Source organism: Microtus oregoni, unplaced genomic scaffold (genome assembly GCF_018167655.1).
Source record: "Microtus oregoni isolate MIOR12 unplaced genomic scaffold, Mior012 000030F_ref0000283, whole genome shotgun sequence".
Classification (NCBI taxonomy): Eukaryota; Metazoa; Chordata; class Mammalia; order Rodentia; family Cricetidae; genus Microtus; species Microtus oregoni.
In genome coordinates, this window is record NW_024543089.1 from 25,994,340 (window position 1) to 26,013,427 (window position 19,088).

The 19,088-nt window shown below is 38.4% G+C and overlaps 1 protein-coding gene across 1 annotated transcript in view; it reads right to left on the minus strand.

Moving 5' to 3' along the window:
- Nucleotides 1–3,324: 3,324 nt before the first annotated feature.
- Nucleotides 3,325–19,088, minus strand: part of Pros1 (protein S) — a 67,449-nt gene continuing 51,685 nt past the window's right edge. The window contains exons 11-15 of the mRNA XM_041678558.1: nucleotides 18,168–18,335; nucleotides 16,260–16,428; nucleotides 10,370–10,518; nucleotides 8,352–8,577; nucleotides 3,325–4,598 (exon numbers count right to left, since the gene is read on the minus strand). Of these exons, the coding sequence (XP_041534492.1) occupies nucleotides 4,438–4,598; nucleotides 8,352–8,577; nucleotides 10,370–10,518; nucleotides 16,260–16,428; nucleotides 18,168–18,335 (873 nt within the window). The 3' untranslated portion in view covers nucleotides 3,325–4,437. The remainder of the gene's footprint in view (nucleotides 4,599–8,351; nucleotides 8,578–10,369; nucleotides 10,519–16,259; nucleotides 16,429–18,167; nucleotides 18,336–19,088) is intronic.

Sequence of the window (19,088 nt, forward strand, 5' to 3'; positions counted from 1 at the left end):
TCCATTTAAGTGTAAAACCTCCTAAAAGAGTCAGAGTTCACTCTTCCTGCATGAACCAGGAATCTATCCCTTAAAGAAGCCTTGCAGTTTTTACTGCTTACACCAAGTCAGGAAGCCTTTTCTAAAAAAAAAAAAAAAAAAAAAAAAAAAAAAATCAAACCTCTGCTTGCCACCTGCAAACAGAGCCTATCTGGAAAAAAAAATATGGCTACCAAGAAGCTGCATTTGGCTACTGCTTTTGTGGGTCTAGAAATCATCTTTTTTTAAAGATTTTTTTAAAGGTCTTATGTGGATCCATGCCCCCAGATGATGGGCACCATTAATAGAAATTGCTCATTTGTTTCCTGGTCACTGAGACCTAAATAATCACAGAGAAACTGTATCAATTTCAACACTGTTACTCCAATAGCATAGGCATATTCCTAGATAGCCCTTACTGCTTAAATTAACACATTTCTATATATATATATATATATATATATATATATATATATATATTTTACCATGAGGTTCATTGTTTGTTACCTTTTGCTTCTTGGACAGCTACATGTTGTCTGTATCCATCTGCAGCTACATGGTGTTTCTTTTACTCCTCCTGCTCTCTACCTCTATCTCTTCCAGCCTGGCTATTTTCTGCCTTGCTGTAATCCAAAGGAGCTTTCTTCATTAACTAATAAGAGCAATATGTATAAAGAAGGACATCCCTCATCAATTTCCTACTTTTTTTCAAAGATATTCTCTTCTCTATTTTAATCTTTATCTGTCCTCATCTTTCTTCTACTATTCTTTCTTTCAATCTATGTTTGCTCTTTTTTATCCCCTCTCTTTGATTCTTTACTCATCTGTTTTTCCCCTCACCCTGAGGTTTACATTAATCTCTTATGCTCCTTTGGTCCTTTTTGGTCATCTCTGTTTATGTCTGTATTATCTCAGTGTAGCTCTCTTTCTAGTATTTTCTTCTACTACTTTTTTGAGGATTTCTAGTTAAGTGTAAAACCTCCTAAAAGAGTCAGAGTTCACTCTTCCTGCATGAACCAGGAATCTATCCCTTAAAGAAGCCTTGCAGTTTTTACTGCTTACACCAAGTCAGGAAGCCTTTTCTAAAAAAAAAAAAAAAATCAAACCTCTGCTTGCCACCTGCAAACAGAGCCTATCTGGAAAAAAAAATATGGCTACCAAGAAGCTGCATTTGGCTACTGCTTTTGTGGGTCTAGAAGTCATCTTTTTTTAAAGATTTTTTTAAAGGTCTTATGTGGATCCATGCCCCCAGATGATGGGCACCATTAATAGAAATTGCTCATTTGTTTCCTGGTCACTGAGACCTAAATAATCTAGTTACTTTATATCACTTTATGATCTTCTCTTTCCAATCCTTTCCCCCTTGATGGCTTTCAATTTGTCACTGGCTACTTCTATTTAAGGATTTACATAAAAATAAATGTTTCATCTATTTTCCTATTTTGTTTGTTCTCTGTCACTGCCACACATTCTTCATGTTATCTTTTTTGTGTCACTTCTGTCTCCTCTGCTATTCTTTATCTTATTAAGTCTCTCAATGAATTAATCTTCACATCTTCCTTGTCCTTTCTAATAATTTCTTTTCTTCATCTTTGGATACCCTCCTGTGTGTACATATAACACATGCATGCCACCACCATGAATAATACCACCAGCAGCAGCAACACCAATCATTCTCCTTTATCCTCCTTTCTATCTCTTTCCACACTTATTCAGTTTCACATCTATCCTTCTGTATACTGACACACTCACATATACACAGGTTTCAGGATGGAAGGACAGTGTTGACTGAGGGTTCTGTCCTGCCCAGTCCCACAGCTGCTCAGTTACAAAGAAATACACAGAGCTCTACATTAATTATAAAGTGATTGGCCTATTATTCACTCAGGCTTCTTATCAACTCATAACTTATTTTAGCCCATAGTTCTTGTCTGTGTTAGCCATGTGGCTTGGTACCTTTTTCAGCGAGGCAGTCACATCTTGCTTCCTCTGTGTCTAAGTGACAACTGCAGACTGAAAATTTCCTCCTCCCAGAATTCTCCTGTTCTTTTTGCCCTGCCTCTACTTCCTGCCTGGCTACTGGCCAATCAGCATGTAAATAAAATGCAAGTGACAGGGTACAGACCATTGTCCCACAGCAGGAGAGGAGGAACACATAGAGTAAACTGAGAGTAAGTTTGGGTCTTCACTTTATACTTCTGGTTTTCCAAGAAAAAATTCTGATCCTATGAAGCTAATGAGTAGCCTGGGTTGAGGCCTACAAGCTCAATGGTGAACCCAATGAAAGTAGGGATTGACTATCTATGCCTTTTAATCTGTAAAAAAGTAGATTTGAAATCAAAGGAGGGTTTTCATGAACACAATGGAATAAGATACCTGGGTGAAAGCACAGAGAAGACACTTGGAAAGACAGGACTTGTTTATAGGGAAATGTAATAGAAATCAATGTATGTGCTCATTCACTCAAAAGCCCACTAAGCTTTCAATGGGAACCCAATGGTTATCCTCGTATGTAGTATTATTCAATGAGAAGTTTAGAATCTCCAAAAGAAAATTTATTTATTTCCCTTCTTTTCCTTATATTTCTCTATTTTTCTTGTGTCTTCATTTTATTAGCATATTTTAATTAATTAAGCATAATTCTGCATTTCATTGTGGCATTCCATTCATGTGTATAATATATTTTGATCATATTTACTATTTTCTTCTTTTGTGTTAAGTGTATTTGTGTACATAGGGGAGGAGTCATACAAATGTGGAATCATAAAATAGCTTTCTCGATTCCTCTCCATCATAATTTTCTGAGATGAACCTTGAGCTAGTTTCTGCTGGATTGATTGCCAGTGAGTCCCTGGAATCTAGCTGTTTGTGCCTGTATCCGCTAATGCTGTGGATACAGGACAAGCCACCACACACAGTATTTGATACGTGCTAACTCAGTTTGTCATCATGATTGAACAACATGCATTTTATCCACTGAGCCACCTTCTCACTCCCATCTTCTTTTTATACCAGCATAATCAGTAGTCTTTTGCTGTAGTTCATCACTTATTGTACATAGTAGGAGAAAACTTACATTCCATAAGTCATCTATACAATGGTCAGCAGGCACTCCGCACTCGGTGTGTGTTACACTTGCTCTTGTTCCCTTTCTGAGCTTTACTCTACAACTGATATAACCATTTGCCAAATATTGCAGAGTTGCCAGTCTTTCAGCTGGAGTTCTACTATGATACATGAAGAATCAGATGTACATTATATAATTTTATGCTGTGAATTATTCAAATAAAAACATTACTCAAATACTTTAAAAATACATATAATTTTTATTATTTTTCATGTGGTGTAAAATATCTACAATAAAATAAAATTTAATTTCTCAGACAGCAACAAAATGTCTGATGCATACCTGAAATGATCAATTCAGGAACAACAAAACAGCCTGTCCCTTGCAATAATTACCAGCAAATGCTTGACAACCTTTCCTTCATACTTCTTTCATTACAGAGTTAGAACATAACAATTTCCAGCATCCCCATTATCATTATCTTTTTGTTAAAAAACCTACTGGACTTCTCATCACATTTTCAACTTCAACAATCACATTCAAATCATCTAATGTAATTAAAACCCAGAGTACCAGAAAATTATGAATTTCTCTGCATGTTGACTCTCCTCCCCACCACTAAGGATTGCTGCCTTTCTGATTCAGCCCTGATGTGGTCAAGTTTGGGAGACATGTCCAACCAGTGTCCACACCCCTTCCAGCTTAACCTGATGTCTTTGATAGAAATCAAGGCCTTAGGGGCAGCATCCCAAGGGCTGCTGTCCCCATGAAAATCTGTCCTTGTTCTCTACTTCACTGATGGTGTTGACCCAAGTATAAAGCTAGGAGGAAGAAAAATGAAGCCTGAGCAAGCCGCTTCCCTCTCCAAGGAAATATTTTGGTGTAAAGCTTTGAGACATTCTATTCAACCCAGAATGTTATCAGCTCTGCTGCTGTCATAAGGTGGGGTGGGGGGCAACAACAAAACACAGTGTCTATCTGCAGCTGTTAGTATTTAGCCACACAAGCCTTTGTTGGGGTTTAGCTGATTCGCTTCTGAGAAAAAAAGAGATTTAAATGCTACTTCAATGACAGTGAAATCTTACATTTAAAATAACAAACTAAAGCAGTGTGATTTATAGCAAATAAACTGAAATTTAAAAATCTCATGTGCTTCATTATTTAACTTCTAGACTGCAACAGAAGCAAGACATTTTAAAACATGATTCATATAACAAAGATCTGAGGGACAAGGTACCACATAATTTCAAACATTGCACATCACAGGTAACACCTGTGATAGGTAACAGCTGGTGATAGAGACAGGAGCATAATTCCAAGGGAAGGGATATTATCAGCTCAGAAAACAGACTTCAGACATTATTCTGAGTCTTCCTAACTGACGGACACGAGTGAGCTCTAATGTCATTGTGTTTAGAAATGGCTTCGTCCAGATCCAGTTGCACACCGTTGATGTTCACCTCCATGCAGCCACTGTAAAAGGCATTCAGTGGTGTGGCACTGAAGGAAATATCTGCCAAGAAAGAGTATGACCATTAGTCTAAAACCACTGCACCTTGTCTACAGTTAGAAGAATTACCCAGGTTTCACAATCCCAAACAAATTCTAACCCTATAGGAAAAAACTGCTATTGTGATTCCATTCACCAAATACATGTTATGCTGGGCATGGAACTCAGCATATCATGAGTTATTCTTATTTCACAAACACAGTCATTTCCACCCAAACTAAAGGAAGAAAAGAGCATATGCTTATGATATTCCGCATATACTATAAAATACTATATATCAGTTTCTCTTTAAATTTGAGCAACATTTTCAATGCCATTCGATCATCTCTTCAACTCTGAATTGTGCCTTAGAAGTCCTTTTTAAATGTCATGACAAAACATGCCGTTTTATAATTTCTGGAACAGAAACAGATTTTTATATTTCCCAAGAAATAGTTTCTGGCTGAGCATAAAAGCAAGTCATAATAAAAGCCTGATTTTTATGTGATAACGCTGTCCTACAAAATAACCTTTTGAATTGTTCCTTAGTGAGTCGTTTAAGGTCATTAGGGCCACTGGGCTTTGCCACGCCTTTCACTCTCATTACCAAGGGTTGTCCTCAGGCTCATGTCACATTCTGGGTTTCCTAAGAACTCTGGTCCAAGGCACCCACCTCCTTCCTCTCGTTTGGCATTTCTCCTTCATGGATTTGAATTCACAGTGAACATTCATTATCTCTTGTTCATCCTTCTCAAAACACATTATGCCAGAAATAGAAACTTCAAAAATTCTTCTTTCAGGTTTGCAATAGAGTGATAAAATTCCTATCAATGAGCTAAAGGCATCTTTTAGGAGTCCTTTTCAAGTATGGCTGATGTCACCAATTATGCATTATTTATCCACAATGCCATCACTGACAATGACACTAATTTACCTACAGGATACATAAAATATCTATATACTAGATAAATAGAAATTAGTTTTGAAAAAAAATTCAGACTCAATTTCCTCTTAACTTTCATTCATAAAAAAATTTAAACATGATTAGTTTATACTCATAAATATTTCTATTTTGCCTTCTCTCATTTTTTCTCACTTTTTCTTTAAAATCAACTACACTTAGTGTTACTGCAAATTTTGTATTTTTACGCCTTTAAAATGAATTCATTCTTTGATTTGTTAAAGTTGCAGTCAACTAATTTTTGAATAAATCTCAATACAGAGGTCATTGGTTCATCCAATTTAACTGCATCCATGCTTCCTAATAACTAACCAAGCTGATGATTTGAACTCTGTGGGACTTTTCTACTTATAACTTTTGGAACCCATTTCCTTCCATTCTCCAATATATCAGAAAGGGGTGTGTGTGTGTGTGTGTGTGTGTGTGTGTGTGTGTACCCTGTAAAGATGTGTCTCTGACTAAGGCAGCTGAAGAGCTGAATGACCAATAGTTATGCAGGAAGAGGTTTGGCAGGATTTTCGGGGAGAGAAGAAAAGAGGAGAAATCTAGGCATGCAGGAGACATTAAAGAGATCAGACATACGGTACAGAGTAGAGGTAACCAAGCCACATGGCACAATGTAGAATCATAAAAGCAAAACAATGTAAATTATAAGAGCTAATGAGATAAGCCTAAACTGATGACCGAGCTTTCATAATTAATGCTAAGTCTTCATGTCATTCTTTGCGGGCTGGCGGTACTACTGCAAAGAGCACTGTGTCGGGGACATTAGGCCCTTGAGCATTTAAAGCAATAAAATAAAGGTTATGAATTCAGACATCAAATTCAGAATTGTCCACAGAATAGTCCATAAATAGGACTGGAAAATGCTTCCAAATAACTTTGTGTCTCTCTTTTTGCTTTTAAAGTCAAGGGAGGTGTGAGGGGAACTGAGAGGGGAAGGGAAGGGAAACTGCACTTGGGATGTAAAATAAATTAACAATTTTTTTTAAAAAAGAAAATTAAAAACATGAAAAAATGAACTGGAATCTTATTCTGGATAAAGAAAATTTGAATATTTGAAAATTTGTCTTCTCCAAATATAAAATAAAAATTGTTTGGCTTCTAAAAGATTAAAAATATGCTGAAGCCAATATCATAGGTACAATATTAAGTTAAACATGAATGTGAGTTTCCTCCAATTTTCCCCATTTTGAATATGCACTCCTACCATGAAAGGATCCATGTCAGATACCTAAAGAGCTATCCTTTAACCTACCTGTTCTTTAATCATGAAATTCTGATTTTATTTCTGCTTCTTTGGATTCACTGTATGGAGCTATGCAATCACGCATAGTCCACCCTAGTCCAGCAGTTTCCTTATTGCTAAGTGATGATAGTAGTTTCCACATCGCTATTCTAAACATTTAAATAATTGATGCATTTGAGGACCCTGGATGGTGTCCAGACTAGTGTGTGCTTGTCAATGTAGCGTGATTATTAACACTATTATTACTCTGTCCTCAGGTTACTCCACAGCCTCTGAACTCGGGTCAGCTATACCTGTATTTGCTCCGCTACCCGCTCTATTTGTTTATCCAGAATTAAATTTTAAAATTGTAATATTTATATGCCACTACTTTGTCTTAAACAGTGTAATGACACCCATGTGTTTTACAACAAAATCCTAAGCTAAGTCTATTAGTTACCCATTCAGACCTTTTATAGGCTTATCCTGCACTACCTCTTGATCCAGGATGCCTTAGCCATAGTTCCATAGTCTCCTAAGCTGACCATTGCACCTCTATACACTGCAGTGCACACTCCTGCCACCTAGTTATATTCACTTAGCCCTGTAAATAGCAAATCTATACTTTAGTCTCTTATTCAGAGAGATTCTTCCTGGTCCCCACAACCAAATCAGGTCCTTATTTTCATGTTTTAAATCTGACTTGTAATTTTTCTTCATAGAATTCATGGCAATTTTAGTTATTTTGATATCTTCTTGTGAGTTGTTTAATGTCTGCCTCCTAAAATAAATTGTAAAAGTCTCCATTGCAGAGACCATTGCTTGTTGCTTATTGGGGCAAATGGGGTTTTATTATTATTAATAATATTATTATTATCATCATCATCATCATCATCATCATTATTCTCTCATACAGTACATCCCAATGGCCCTCCTCCCTCCACTTCTTCCAGCTCCTCCCACTTCTTCTCTCCCCCAGATGTTCTTAATTGATGAATTAAATATAGAGTGAACAAATATTGGATAAGTGATGGATAAACTAAAGTGTTGAGGTTACAATATTATCATAAGAATTAAATGACATATCCTTTCTGGTATAGACCACCAAATGTAGCAAAAAATCAATTAGTCTCACTTTACCATTAAAAATACACACACCAGCCTAGTCTACAAGAGCTAGTCCAGGACAGCCACCAGAGCTACACAGAGAAACCCTGTTTCAAAAAAAAAAAAAAAACAACAACAATAAAAAAAAAAACATACCGATGAAATGCTGGTATGAGCCTCCAAAACAAGTGTAAAGAATATTAGAATTTTTTTCTTTAAATGTTTTGTTACTAAGATTCCATGTTTAAGATATTATTAATTTGGCCAGATGCGCTAGTGCCTGCCTTTAATTCCAGCACTCAGAAGGGAGGGTTAAGTAGATCTTTTAGTTCAAGGCCAGCCTGGTCTACAGTAATAAATTCTAAAACAGTCAGATCTCTGTAAAAAGACCCTATCTCAATAAATATAAACAAACAAACAAAGCCAGAGGACATTTGATTTAAAGCACGCTTTAAGAAGCAAAGAAAAGGTAAGGAAATACCTGGAATGCCACCCAAGTAAGTGGCCACGTTTCCTTTGATTGCGTTGTCCAAGATGGCAAGCTTTTCTTGGAGATCTTTAGAATAGATAGCATCTTTCCTAAGTGTGGTCCACAGTTCTAGGCCGTTTCTGTTGACATTGCAGTTTAGCTGGGATTGCTGCTCAGAGCACAGAGGTATGGCCTCTATTCGAGCTACCACTGAATTTTCAACAAATACCAGAATATCCTAAAGAGCAGAACAAAGACTCATATGAACAAGCACCGAGGGCAAAGCCACTTAATTAATTAAATAATTAATTAATTAAAATGTAAATGTTTACTGGCCTCTGAAGATTAAGTTAAATCATCAAATAAAGGAAACTTATGTGCTGTGCCTCAGGAATACTTATGTATACAAGTCTCCCAAATTTCAAAAGTTACCTATGGAAAAGGAAGGGAGCACTTTGTGTTGGGGAAAAATCAGAGTTCTTTAGAATGCTTCAAAGTAGAAAGGTTTGTCCGGGTCGTTCAAGTAATCACACAGCCCAAGAACAATGTGGACAAAAAAAAAGAGACCAGGCATTGGGAGCAATAGTTACAGTAGGTACGTGGAGAGATTCAAAAAAAAAAAAAAAAAAAAAAGGAGTGTTTTTTTTTATTTTGCTGCTGGCATTTTCAAAGGTTTCAACTTGCTGAGGGTGACCTCTTCTGCTAACTTAGAGATGATAAAGAGGAAATATAAAAAGTAAGGCAGAAAAAAAATAAAACAAAAAATGGAGAGAGATGCTATGATGGTGCCCAGAGAGTAGATGTAGTCTGAAATTGCCTCTCGGGTTGAGATACTAAAAGGAGTGAAAATTCTGTGCTTCCCAGCTCTGGATAACTTGAGGAAATCTTTAACTTTATAAACATTCCCATCCTGAATTCATCAAATCCGAAGGCCGAGTCAGGCATTTCGGTGCATTCTTTTTTTTTTTTTTTTTATTAAAGATTTCTGTCTCTTCCCAGCCACCGCCTCCCATTTCCCTCCCCCTCCCCCAATTAAGTCCCCCCCCCCCCCAGCCCGAAAAGCAATCAGGGTTCCCTATCCTGTGGGAAGTCCAAGGAACCCCCCACCTCCATCCAGGTCTAGTAAGTTGAGCATCCAAACTGCCTAGGCTCCCACAAAGCCAGTACGTGCATACAATCGGTGCATTCTTTAATCCCAGCACTTGGGAGGCAGTAGCAAATGGATTTCAGTGAGCTTGTGACCAGCCTGGTCTACATAGTGAGTTCTAGGACAGCCAGGGATACACAGGGAGACTGGGAATGGGGTAAGGCAGGACAGGGATGATGTGTAGAGGTGTTACAGAACAGAAACTCACAACAAATTACACTCTAATTTGCAAAATGAATCCCACCTTTTTGTTTATTACAGTGCAAACAAAAAATCCAATCTTGGCATAAACAAGCTATCTGCAAAAACTTGTAAGAGTGCACAGAGCAGGACCTGGGAGGAGGTGTTAGTAATCAGCACTACTAGAGATTGGAATGGCATGGATCTCCTGAATAAGTTTGTGTTTCTAAGACTTTCCTGTTCTTCTTCATTCTAAATTGGAGTCAGCAGGAAGAAATTAAGGGGAATGCTTTCAGTTTTCTCTTGTTTTCCTGATTTACTTGTGGGGTAAAAGACTAAAGTGCAAGAGAGAACAATTACAACTGTACAGAAAGCAGCTCAGAGCAGACTGTTATCACATCCCTGTTTTGTACACAGATAAGTCCCCATAATATTTCATAGATTCTGAACCTGGGTAGATAGATTTGTATGCCCTCTATGATGTCTCCTAGCAATCTGAATATGTGTGTTATGCCCAAAGTAACCTGTTCACGACTTTTACATCCATGGTAGCCCATGCATGAGTCTACCAAACCATAGCTCTAGATGCAAAGGCTTCTCAATACACCAATATCTTTTCCTTCCAGAACTTGGATATCAGCTGACAAGTCAGGAAAAAAAGTCAAACAAAAGAGAGGTTCAATTATATTGGGAATAAGGTTACCTGAGAATTTTCAGAGCTGGAGTCCAACAAGGACAAGGCAAAGGGCACTGTGTCTCCAGAAACCAAGGCAAGCATAATTCCAGTGCCAGTGGATGGACGGATATTCAAGGTCATATTTATTTGCCAACCCTCTGCATTGGTTACATTATCTATTAAAATAATAAACAGAGTGGGAAAGAAACTAATCATAGTAATTTTAACAGTGAAAATAGTAATTATCAATTGTTATAATCTGATTAATATTCAAAGAAACTTTGTGAGATACTGAAGACTTTAATGCCTTTTCTCAACGAAAAAAAAAAACAGAACAGGTTTGCTTTATTTTCAAGTGCAACTAGAGTCTCCGCATTTTCATTCCTCCAAGAGGAAAATTCTGGACTGTATATTAAGGGGCATTCCAAACTTCTCCTGTTTTCTCTTTCTCTCTCTCTTTATGCCTCTCATGCAAATTCACCAGTGTTCAGGCCTCAGATTTTTCAGATCTTGGACATTAGAAGGAAGGTCAACAGATTCACTGAATTCTTATTGATATAAAAGTCATCAAGCTCCCTTATTATTACTCAGTTCTCCAACAATGAGAGGGGGAAATATGTTCTCTATAAAGGGAGAGAAGATAATATGGTAGCCGAGAAATACCATGCAGTCCACTTATGCTCAGTGATATTCTTGCTTTAACATTTTTCATCTTTTAAATTACTAAGCTAGCTATCTCCCAAAATGGAGCCCAGGAAAAGGAGGTATGTGTCTCGATCATCACTTTGTTTTTCATAGCAGATAATGAATATTCACTGAATTTATGTTTTCAAAGTACAGACATTCATCCCTAATTACAATCATGTAATGGAGACATACATGACAGTGTTCACCTAAGATTATGTCTCCTAGTGAAGTTATAGTCGGCTTTCTTTACATAAGTCTATTCTGTGATGTTCACCAAATGATGAAATTGCCCAGTGACACAGTGATAATTAGCTTTAATCATCAACTTGACATAACATGGAATTAACTGGAGAAAATTCTTAATGAACGGTTGTCTACATTGAATTGTCCTGTGGGCATGTCTATAAGGAGTTGTCCCAGTTAAGTTAAATAATGCAGAAAGACACAGTCCACTACTGGTGGCAGCATTCCCTACACCGATTGTCCTAAACTGTGTAAGAGTGGAAAAACTGAGCTGAGCATGAACAAACAAACAAGTGAGCACGCGTGCGTTCTTTTCTCGCTGGTCTTGAATATGGGTGTGACTAGCTATTTTAAGTCCCAGCCTCTGTAACTTCCCCAGTATGACCTGACACTGTAAGCTGAAATAAATCCCTTTCTCCTCTAAATTGTTTTTGGAAATGAAACCAGGACAGGCACATTTTTCAGAACTTAGTCACTTGTTAAGGTTCACAAATTACTTAGCCTCATGTACTTTTAAAAAGTAGTTTATAATATAAATGAAGTCTTCATCTATTATGAAGCAATAAGCAACAAAGTTCATGTCCCACTTGCAGTCTTTGAAAGGGTGTACATGAATGAATAAATGCTTTCCTTTTGGCTAGATGTTCTTCTATTTAGCTGCATATACTGAGACTACACTTCTCATTACAACTGTTATGCAGTGAAGCATAAGGGTTTCTATTAATTGAAATTGGGGTTCAATCTGAAGATCTGAAAACCAAAGCAGCCAGCCATTGGGTCTTACCTCCATCTCAATTCCGAAATGGCTATCCTGCCTCCAAGAATCTCAGAATGAGACTGTCTGAGAGCTGTTTCCTCCCATTTTAGAATCTTTTCTAGTTCTGGGATTAAGGCATGCATCACTGAGATTAAAGCCATCCACTATCCGGTTTCTATAGCAACTAGTGTGGCTACTGAGATTAAAGGTGTGTGCTACCATGCCTGGTAGTAATGCTAACCAGTGGGGCTGTTTTACTCTCTGATCTTCAGGCAAGTTTTATTTATGAAACTACAGCTGAAATGCTACTACAAGCCAGGTGGTGGTGGTGCACGCCTTTAATCCCAGTACTTGGGAGGCAGAGGCAGGCGGATCTCTGTGAGATCGAGGCCAGCCTAGTCTACAAGAGCTAATTCCAGGACAGACTCCAAAGCTACAGAGGAAAAATCTGTCTCGAAAAAACAAAACAAAAAAAAATAAGCAAAGGATATTAAATTCATACTAAAATGAATACTAAAGTGTGTGGAAGTTATAACATTAAATATTGATTATGAAGTAAGTCATTTTCAAACTATCCACAAAATAAAGTAATTTATTAGCTACAATGTAACTTATTTTAATATCTTTCCCTGGAAACTTCCTCCAGGAAGGGACTCTTCAGGAATCATTGCTGCTGTGCTTTTTCACTGTAAAGCCAAACAATAATGTGAGCTGGAAGCCAAAGTTCACAGACAGTATCAGAATTACAATTATGACAGCTGCAAACAGGTCCTGCTCCTGCAAATGAGCCAGGGATGAAACAGGAAGAGCCTACCTGTCCCTGGGGCATCAGTGAGGTTAAAGCACTATCAAACTGGACTTGGAATATAGTTTGTATAACAAGCACAAGGTTAATATCAAGAAAACTCAGTTAATATCATTATTAATATAAAAAATAATTTGCATTCTTATTGGAAAGATTCCTTCTGATTTTCATCTCCCTTTAAATAAGCAAGCTTTTGAAGGATGGACCATTTGACCTCTAGTTGGGAGCTGGTGAGCTCTCTTTACACCCTTCCTGCCTTGAACAAAAGGTCTGTCACTCCAGCCAGACTAAGCTCATGCCAGCACCAGCTATTTCCAACACTCCGTAGACACTGGGAGATAATTACACAACACGTGGAGCTAATTGCTCAGCTCTGGTAGGGAGAGTCTCTCAGCCAAGGCTGCTTTGCTATCACAGCCCTCACTGAACTCTAGATGACCCTACGATGATTTCCACTTAGATCAGAGCAAGGGCAGGGGCACTGACCCTGGTAGCCTAGCAGAGAGCCTTAGAAGGCCAATAAAAGGCCAGCTAAAGAGACAGTACTGTGATTGGTGGGAAGGCCCCTACTGTGGCTGGAAAAGCAGGCTGTTTGGTTCATTGTGCCACCACCCCTGGTGTTGAAGCAGCAGGACTACAAAAGGCTTCCCTGAAGTGGCCTTTTCTTGCTTACTTTTACCAGTGTGGGCTGTGTTGATAATATGGATAAAGAAGCAGTACGAACAACATCAAGGAAGTGAGATAGAGGCGGTGGAATTACAGTGGCGATAGGAACAACAGACGAGTTGCCAGCAGGCTTAGGTGGCAAAGCAGCAAGGCAATCAGCTGCTTGACAGCTGGAGAAGCAGCTGAACAATTCAAGAGTAGCCAGGGCAGGAACATGCAGTGGCAGGAGCAGAGAGGGTAGAGAACTGAAGAAGAAGGTTAGAGAGCTGTAAAGAGCCAGAGAAGAAGCCCTGCAGGCTCGGTTACCACAGGAGGTATAAAAGGTGTTAAGCCTCTAAGGCCAAGGGGTCCCAGATACCCCAGCACAAGGAACTGATGTGGGATTCCCCTCTGTATGCTACGAATGCCATTGGTGAATAAAGAAACTGCTTTGGCCTGTTGATTGCACAGAACTTAGATAGGCGGGGAAAACTAAACTGAATGCTGGGAGAAAAAAGGCAGAATCAGAGAAAAGCCATGAAGCTGCCGCTGGAGACCGACGTGCTGAACTTTGCTGGTAGGCCATGAGCTCGTGGTGATGCACAGATTAATGGAGATGGGTTAAATTAAGATGTACGAGTTAGCCAATAAGAAGCTAGAGCTAATGGGCCAAGCAGTGATTTAAATAAAATAGTTTCTGTGTGATTATTTCAGAGCTGAGCAGCCAGGAACCAACAAGCAGCCTTATTACTACAAGGAACTATATAACATCAGCTGCTGCTTAGTGCTATAGAATTTCACCTTCCTGGACCATGATTACAGAAATGCAGGGCCTAGTTCTCAAAGCCTACAGAAGAATTGTAGCACTAAATGGTTGCTACCTTCTGCCACTCCTGTTGCCCTCCCAGGCCACCACTTACTATTGTCAGACATTAAAGAATATAAAGCCACCAAGGACCAGGACATGGGGACCTTCTCATTGTCCACCGTTAATTTCTATGGAGGCAGAGCAAAAACCTCAGCTGCTAGGTGGCTAACAGGGTCAGTGTCCTGAGTACCTGCCTTATTCTAAGTTAAAGTTGATCAATGACCTACCCACCACAGAGACTGAACTTTGACTTCTCGGGTCCAGACAGTCTGCACAAGTTTGAATTCCTAATTTGCACAAAAGGACCTGGACAGGTACTGTAGACAAGAATCTTTCCCACATCAATACACCTGTTCTTTTGTTCCAAAGGCTGAAACCTGACTCACTGATGGTCCTAACTGCATCTTCCATCCAACTCAAGGAGATAGCCTGACAAAAAAGCAGTGCCTCTTCCCCTGAGGGTTCAGACTCCTGTCTACTGTTGCCGGACGTGAGAACCTTAGGTCACACAGTCATCACCACTGATGTTTGGGAAAGTAGTCAACTTAGGTAGAAACTAGGAAAATCATATCTAAAACAATAGCATTTCAATCTGATCTATCAGATTAGAAACCTATTTTGAGCGTAAACTTTCTGCTTTTAGGAAGAGTAGCAATTAATAATCTTTAGAAGAGAATGTAATCAGCCCTATGTTAATTTTAATTATATATCTGCAGGACCTTTGATGGAGGAAATCTAATGCTAAAATTCTCTAATACACAGGATGTACACTCAGGCATATTCACAGCACATTAGTTGGAAAGGTATACTCAGGCTTCACTGGGAACCCAATCTGATATGACTTATGGTTCTATTTACAAAAAACAAACAAAAAAATCACATGCACACACAAAAACAAAACCTAATCTCAGGTAATCAGACCCTCATCAAACAGAAACTTGAATTGTATTGGCATATTTTCCAAAGGTACTAAATAATAGTATGTGAAACAAGATAATATATTTTAACAAGGGATCGATTTGGCTCACAGTTGTAGAAACTAAACATCTAAATAGCATGATGACAACTCTTGTGAGGCTTAAAGTAGGGAATAATCTCAGGAGAGGAAATGAATCCAGGGACCAAAGTCCCTCACAAAAGGATTCTTCTTTATAAATCTTACCCCTCAAGTACTAATTCTATAAATGTCTCAGATTCCCACTAAATTGATCAATATCCCTCCAGACCCATGTCAATAAGGGCTTAGTCAAGGGCAAGTGTGCTTGTTTCCAGACATATATAGTATTCACTTCAGTCTCTGCTATTCCTTGTAAAAAAAAAAAAACCCACCCCTAAACCAAAACATTACAGAACACACAAAGACACTCGAGAAAACAAGAAAACAACATACAAGTAGAGAAACAACACGACCAAGCTCACATGAACTCAGATAGATGCTGCAATTTAAAATTAGTATTGCAAGTATGCAGAAGGCTTAGGATGAGCTACACAACATAATACGTAGGAGATATATATTTCGTAAATACAAATAAATAGGCAATTTCATCAGAGACAAAAATGTTAACACAGATCAACACAAGTGATAGAAATCAAAACCAATGTTTTCTATGCATTGATTAGTGAACCCAAACAGACTGCAAAAGTAGTGAACTTTTTTAAAAAGGTCGATTGAATCTACCCCCAATGAACAAAGCTCTATGCCATTAAACCTTAAATAAGCATATTTACCGGTCTGTACATTTTTTTTCCTAAAATACCTGAAATTTTTATAAGTATTTAACCACACAAAGAAAACAATGCCTGTCATAAGAGCTACTCTCTCGGTGATGCTAATAGAACAAATCATTGCAGTTTGTCAGTGGATGCATTTAATGGCTAGTGAGAAACGAGAAACATAACAGGAATCACTTACTATAATCTATGTTGAACTGAGCAATTCCAGAACCAGGGTAGTAGGAGCCCTTCTCCACTGTGAGGAAGCAGTGCTTATTCTGCTTCCCTTGAATAATTTCCTTTGCACCTAAAGCTCCTTGTTTCATCAAATTCCAGCCTCGTATACATCCATCCAGACGAGGATTAATCTAGACAATAAGATGTAAATCAAGGAGTACATTTCAAACTTACGTAAGACATATAAATAGCTTTAATTGATTCTCAGTATAGGTTGCATTAAGGTGGAAAATCCTTTCTTTGATAGCTTATTAAAATACTTTTAATTAGATCTGATAGTTTTCTTTCCGATACATAGTACTTTTCAATCAAATGAGACTATGCCATCAAAGGCCTCCAGTGGACTCCTGTAACACAAATAATAAAAACCCAGAGACAGATATTGGAGTTCAACCTGAAGATCAGAAAAGCAAAGCAGTCAGCCACTGACTTGTACCTCTGCCTCAGACCAAAATGGCAATCCTGTCTTCCTTCACGAAGCCTCAGAAGGAAACTGTGTCTGAGAGCTGTCTCCTCCCATTTTGTATTTCTCTCTAGGACTAAGATTAAAGGGGTGCACCACTAGTGCCCAGTTTCTTTGGCAAACTAGTGTGGCTACTGGGATTAAAGGTGAGTGTCACCACTGTCTGGTTTGTAGGGCTGACTAGTGGGGCTGTTTTACTCTCTGATCTTCAGGCAAGCCTTATTTATTAAAATACAAATGAAATATCAGAACAGGCTCCTGATGATATTTACAACCTGAGGTCCCACCTGCTTCTCCCACATCATCCAGATTCAGCAGTAAATCCTTTCTATGCTTCTTGGGTGGCCCTGGACTCTGAGCTGCTGTCATTCTTAGTGTGTGTTTACAATGTAGGTTTATCTGCCAACGCAGACACTTCTCCTCTTCAGGAACAAGAGGCTTGCGTTTTCTAGGCCTCCCCAAAGCATCCAACCAGCTTGAAAGTTCATGGTAGCCATTTTAGAAATGGTTGATTCTTCTTGAATAATTTACTTTCCCATTTAAGTATGTAATTCACAAATCTCAAAAATTGGAATATTTGTTTTGGCATGGTTTAACTAATCCAATAGTAATCTACTAAAAGTTAAAAAACACTTTGAGTTGTGATGGGAGAAAGGTAGATAGATATGAAGTAGTAACTATTTAAGTTAGACCAAACAGGTCATCTGGCAGGGCCATGAATTCAGGTGACTTTTCTTTTCTTTTTTGGTTTTTCAAGACAGGATTTCTCTTTGTAGCCCTGACCATTCTGGAACTTACTCTGTAGACCAGACTGTTCTCAAACTCAAAGAGCCACCTTCCTCTGCCTCCTGAGTGCTGGTGAGGTGACATTTAGTAAATTCTTCAAAGAGTGAGGGATTTCTTCAACTCTGTTCAGTGGTTATTTGACAAGCATTGTATTCAGAACATTGTATTCATCTGTTGTCACAAACATTTCTTATAATATGTTCTATCCTCTCTCTGTGTTACTCTTAACTTCCAAATTTAGGTCTTAAAATAAATCTGAGAAAGATGTTGGCTTCTACAATATATATACGCTTTGAGGGTTAGATGTATGTTTTGTACACTTAATGGCTGAGTGTAGGATATTACAGTGTGAACACTGATATGACAACTAGAGAATTTAACAAACCCACTGCTAAACGAGCAATACTGCAATGTAAATAGACACAAAACCACAGTGATCATTTTCTTATCTCCTTACTATAATTTCAGTGGTTTAAAGTTCTTTTCCCATGTCCAATACAAATTATCACACTTGCTATATTTAGCACAATGACTTCTATGGAATGTCATGAAAACACATCGTTAATCCTATGGCAGACAAAGGAATTCACCCAAGATGAATGGCATGAGCTCCGCCATTACCGGTTTAATGAGCGCACTTTCCACTTTCCGAGGTAATCCTGCAAAGTATATTTTGATGTCCAGAAATCCATCTGTAGGTTTAAAAAGGCTCCCAAGTTTATTTATGTTCATCACAGCTTCTTTGGCTATTTTAATGCTCACACTGTCATCTAATTCTTCCACCGACACCTACAATTAAAAACACAAAACAAACATCACTGCATGGCTATTTGAGATAGCTGAAAAACCTTATTATTCCATTAAATAATTTTCTATGGCAATCAATTTAGTAAAAAATTTTAATTTGTGATAAAGATTCATTTTAGGTAATAGAACTTGATTCCAAAAGTAGATCTCATTTTATTGTTTAAAATCATGAGCATTTAAACATTCAGTTATAATCTACATTTTTAACCCCTTTACTCATGTTTTAGAGTTTCTGTTGCTTTGAAGCGACACCATGACCACAGTAAAACTTTCTTTTTCTTTTTATTCATTTTTTAATTTATTTTATATACCAACCACAGTTTTCCCTCCCTCCTCTCCTCTCCCCCACTGCCTCCCTTCAACCTTCTCCCCGATCCTCTCCTTCTCCCTCTCTATTCAGATGGGGTGAGGCCCCCGCATGGGATCAACAAAGCATGGCACATCAAGTTGAGGCAGGACCAAGCTCCTGCCCGCTGCATCAAGGCTGCACAAGGTATCCCACTGTAGGGAAGAGGTTCCAACGGGCCAGCTCATGCATCAGGAAAAGGTTTTAGTCCCACCGCTAGAGGCCCCACAAAAGACTAAGCTATAAAACTGTCACCCAAAAGCAGAGGGCCTGGGTTGATACCATGCTGGCTACCTAACTGTCCATCCAGAGTCCATGAGCTCCCACAAGCTTAGGTCCACCGTCTCTGTGGGTTTCCCCATCATGATCTTGACCCCACCTTTGCTCAT